Genomic DNA, 3,413 nt, shown 5'->3' on the forward strand with positions numbered 1-3,413 from the left:
CTATTTTCTAGAACTATCCTGTACCTTGGCGAATGCTCTAGTATTTACTATATATAGGGTAGTCTGGTATATAAAAGACGGTGACAACGTGATGGGAATGTGTGTGTGTAGATAGTGAGTAATTGAACTGCAGTCAGAAGTATTGTTGACGTTCGTTGATATAGCGTTTGTTTTAGCGTGATTGTTGAAAATAAGTGTATCGTAAAGTTGTATTCGGAAAGAATAAACCAGTTTTATTAAGTAAGGATTTGTGTCGCTAAAGTTTCATCGGAACTAAGTTACGGAAAGTTAATTAACAAACGGAAACGTAACAATATCCTAAATAATTTTTATAACAAAAAAAAGCAAATTTGGTTTTTGCATGCAGTATAGAAAAACAGAATAAATTAATGCTTATGAAATCTTTTCATTAAATAAACCATTAATGCAAGAAACAGCATAAATGATTATAGCCATATGAAGTCCACCTGGTTCAAAAAGAATAGGGAAAATGTTGTCTTGATCAGGAGACATTTTTGATTTGCCTTTACCATTTAGCATAAATGAACAAAATCATCCCAAATGAATATGTTAAAGTAGATGTAATAAGAATTTTTAAGCTTCATTTTTTTACCCTGTATGCAATTCTATCCCTTTGTAAAGTCTGAGCACATATAAAATTAACAATCTACTTGTATAACTCTTCTGTGCTGATACTCCTGCAAGTTTTTTATGTACCCCTTAGTTATAGCAGTTGTATTTGGTACATCCTTTATTTAAGAATTTTGAAATTCACATGCAGCAAGTAGATTAAAGTCTAAAGAATCAATTTTTATCGATCAAAGATTTAATTTTTCTGCTAATAAGTTAGCAATTTTTATAAAATAATAAATGTCCTTGGTTTTGGTCTAACACCAACTGTGTGCACATTTAACAATTACCAGTAATGTTGGGGAGACATTTATATAATGAACAATTTCATAGCAGAAAACAAACAGTTACTACTAGCAGTAGGAAATCTTGTACTGTAAGATTTTTTATTACAATATATTAAAACAGGTTAGAAAAAATCTCAGCAAATATAAGTACAAAATTACAATTATTTTCATAAACTTTCTCAAATTATTACAAAAGTCACTTAAAAACAGCATAAAAGTCATTGGGAAGGTATCTATTCAAGAAAGTATAAATCAAGTCATACTACACTCTGATAATATGAATTAAATATGTATATATTACAAACCTAACTATTGATTTTCAACATTTCTGAGAAAGTCCATGGCTATGCATGATGATATTTTACACTATCTGATGATAAAATTTTCTTTTAATGTTATGGCAGTTTCATAAACATGTTTGTGGGATAATTGTATGAAACAGTTTATGGGATATATATAGATATAAAAATGTGTATTTTGAATAGACCAAATTTGTTGAAATATGTTGAGGTGAAGTTTTTTTAACTTTCTGTTTTCTGATAAAAAATACACTTTTAATAATGTAATATTTCCTATACCAGGAAATGTTTATTTTCATTAAACATATTCAACAGAAACCTTAAATTACAGTAAGGAATATACTGTTCCAACTTACTGACTGCTTGTGAATAACATGAGAATTGGACAGCAGGAATGAAGCAACATCCAGTAAATCCTAAAAGAAATATAAATGAAATGGAACATTCATTTTTTATTGTTATTGAATATTTTTAAAAATCAAATACATACATAGATAAACACTAACCTGCCAAACTTCTCATGTTACTACCCCTGCCTGGTTATTGCATGTATGTGTGCATGAAGAGTATAAGTCAAAACATTTTCATCTGATGTTGATCAAATTTTGGTATAAAGGTTAAGAGTGTCCCAAGGACCAAATTATTAACTTTTAGTGAATGCAGGTCAAAGATCAAAGTCACACTGAAAGTCACCTACATAACTCAAAAAGTTAATATAATTTTGATCAAACTGTTCACAAAGATTGAGTTTCTCCTACAGATCAATTGATGATATTTTGGTAAAAGTAGCTCAAAAGTCAAGATTATAATGATGTTAATCAATTTCTTTATAATGGTAGTAGATCAGAATTCAGAACTAAAGAACAAATTGAGATAGAAAAAGGATCTTGGCACCTAGATCTACATTTTTGAGGGTGAGAAATTTTTGGTGTTATTTTAGGTTTGTTACTGCAAAAGCAAAAACCATTCTGGAATGGGTATTGCACTTTCTGTATACCTTTCTAGTTGTGGCATATTCACTTGTATAAATATAGATCTCAACATATACCAGATAAGTAAAGTATAATTAAGTGACAAAGTACATGCAAAGATAGTAAAATGTTAAAAATTATATGACTCAGAAGAGTTTATAAGGTTTTCACTGGAAATATTGTCAGAAATGCTTCAACAGTATCAATATTTTCAATATACAACATTTATAAAATATTCAGTTTAGCCATTCATGTCATCAGAACATAAGAAAATTGCACTTGTATGGTTGTGAGAAACATACCAACAAAGTTCATAATTGCAACATGTTAATTTACATGACCTTTACTTTGCCCAACATGAATACATGTGAACAGACAATATCTGTGAGGTCTGTGCAGTATATGCTTAATTTTCTTTATTTTTATAGGTACTCACTTAATCATCAAAAGGTGGTCAAAAATACTTTGGAGTTATGAAATCCACCTGACATACCTTGAAAATGATGGCTGAATACAGACAGGCAGATGCACAAATCAACAAATGATTGTGTCATTATGGTGTGGGTTGCATTCTGTGCATACAGCATGGGACATCATTTCCTTACAAAACACGCTGCTTAAAACTAAAATAAGACCCAACTTGTTTTTTTTCTCGAACTAATTACAGTAATTATATCGATTACTTGAAGTTATGCAGAGTTAAGCATTAATGAAAGTGCTCATTAAATATTAGTTTTTAGTTTAGGTGCTGCTGCATTTACTCAAAGACTGTAGCAAAACTGCAGTTTTACCTATGATACACGCACTTTAGATTTATTATTATAATAACTAACACAATTGTGTGATTTGAGTGTGGCCTAGTAGTTTGCTTCAGGCTTTTGATAAAAGGGTCCAAGGTTTGAAATGTGATGCTGCTGAAAACACTCTACAGTTTCATCTGTGGGTATGATTCAAGCCTGTTATTTGTTTCCAAGAGCATGACAAAAACCTTTGTGGCAATGTGTGCTTCTGGCTGGTTTTCTTCCCTCTGGTCAGTTGTTCAAAATTACACATAGCTGTATCAGATTCTTAGGGCTCTCTGATTTATCTGTGTAGCCCACATATACATAAATATGATTTTCAGGTAGAAAATTACAATTCTATTCCACTGTGGTTTTACTTCAACTTATAACTCTTCAATGGCTGGAGTTTTACTCATTTTATAAAGCATGGATGGAATTATAATA

General features: G+C 30.5%; 1 protein-coding gene across 1 annotated transcript in view; it reads right to left on the reverse strand.

Annotated features, from left to right (window-relative positions):
* Nucleotides 1–3,413, reverse strand: part of LOC111084922 (adhesion G protein-coupled receptor B2-like) — a 46,326-nt gene that overhangs the window by 29,139 nt on the left and 13,774 nt on the right. Inside the window, exon 2 of the mRNA XM_022381536.1 lies at nucleotides 1,573–1,632. Within this exon, the coding sequence (XP_022237244.1) occupies nucleotides 1,573–1,632 (60 nt within the window). The remainder of the gene's footprint in view (nucleotides 1–1,572; nucleotides 1,633–3,413) is intronic.

The sequence above is a fragment of the Limulus polyphemus genome, unplaced genomic scaffold, assembly GCF_000517525.1.
Source record: "Limulus polyphemus unplaced genomic scaffold, Limulus_polyphemus-2.1.2 Scaffold172, whole genome shotgun sequence".
Classification (NCBI taxonomy): Eukaryota; Metazoa; Arthropoda; class Merostomata; order Xiphosura; family Limulidae; genus Limulus; species Limulus polyphemus.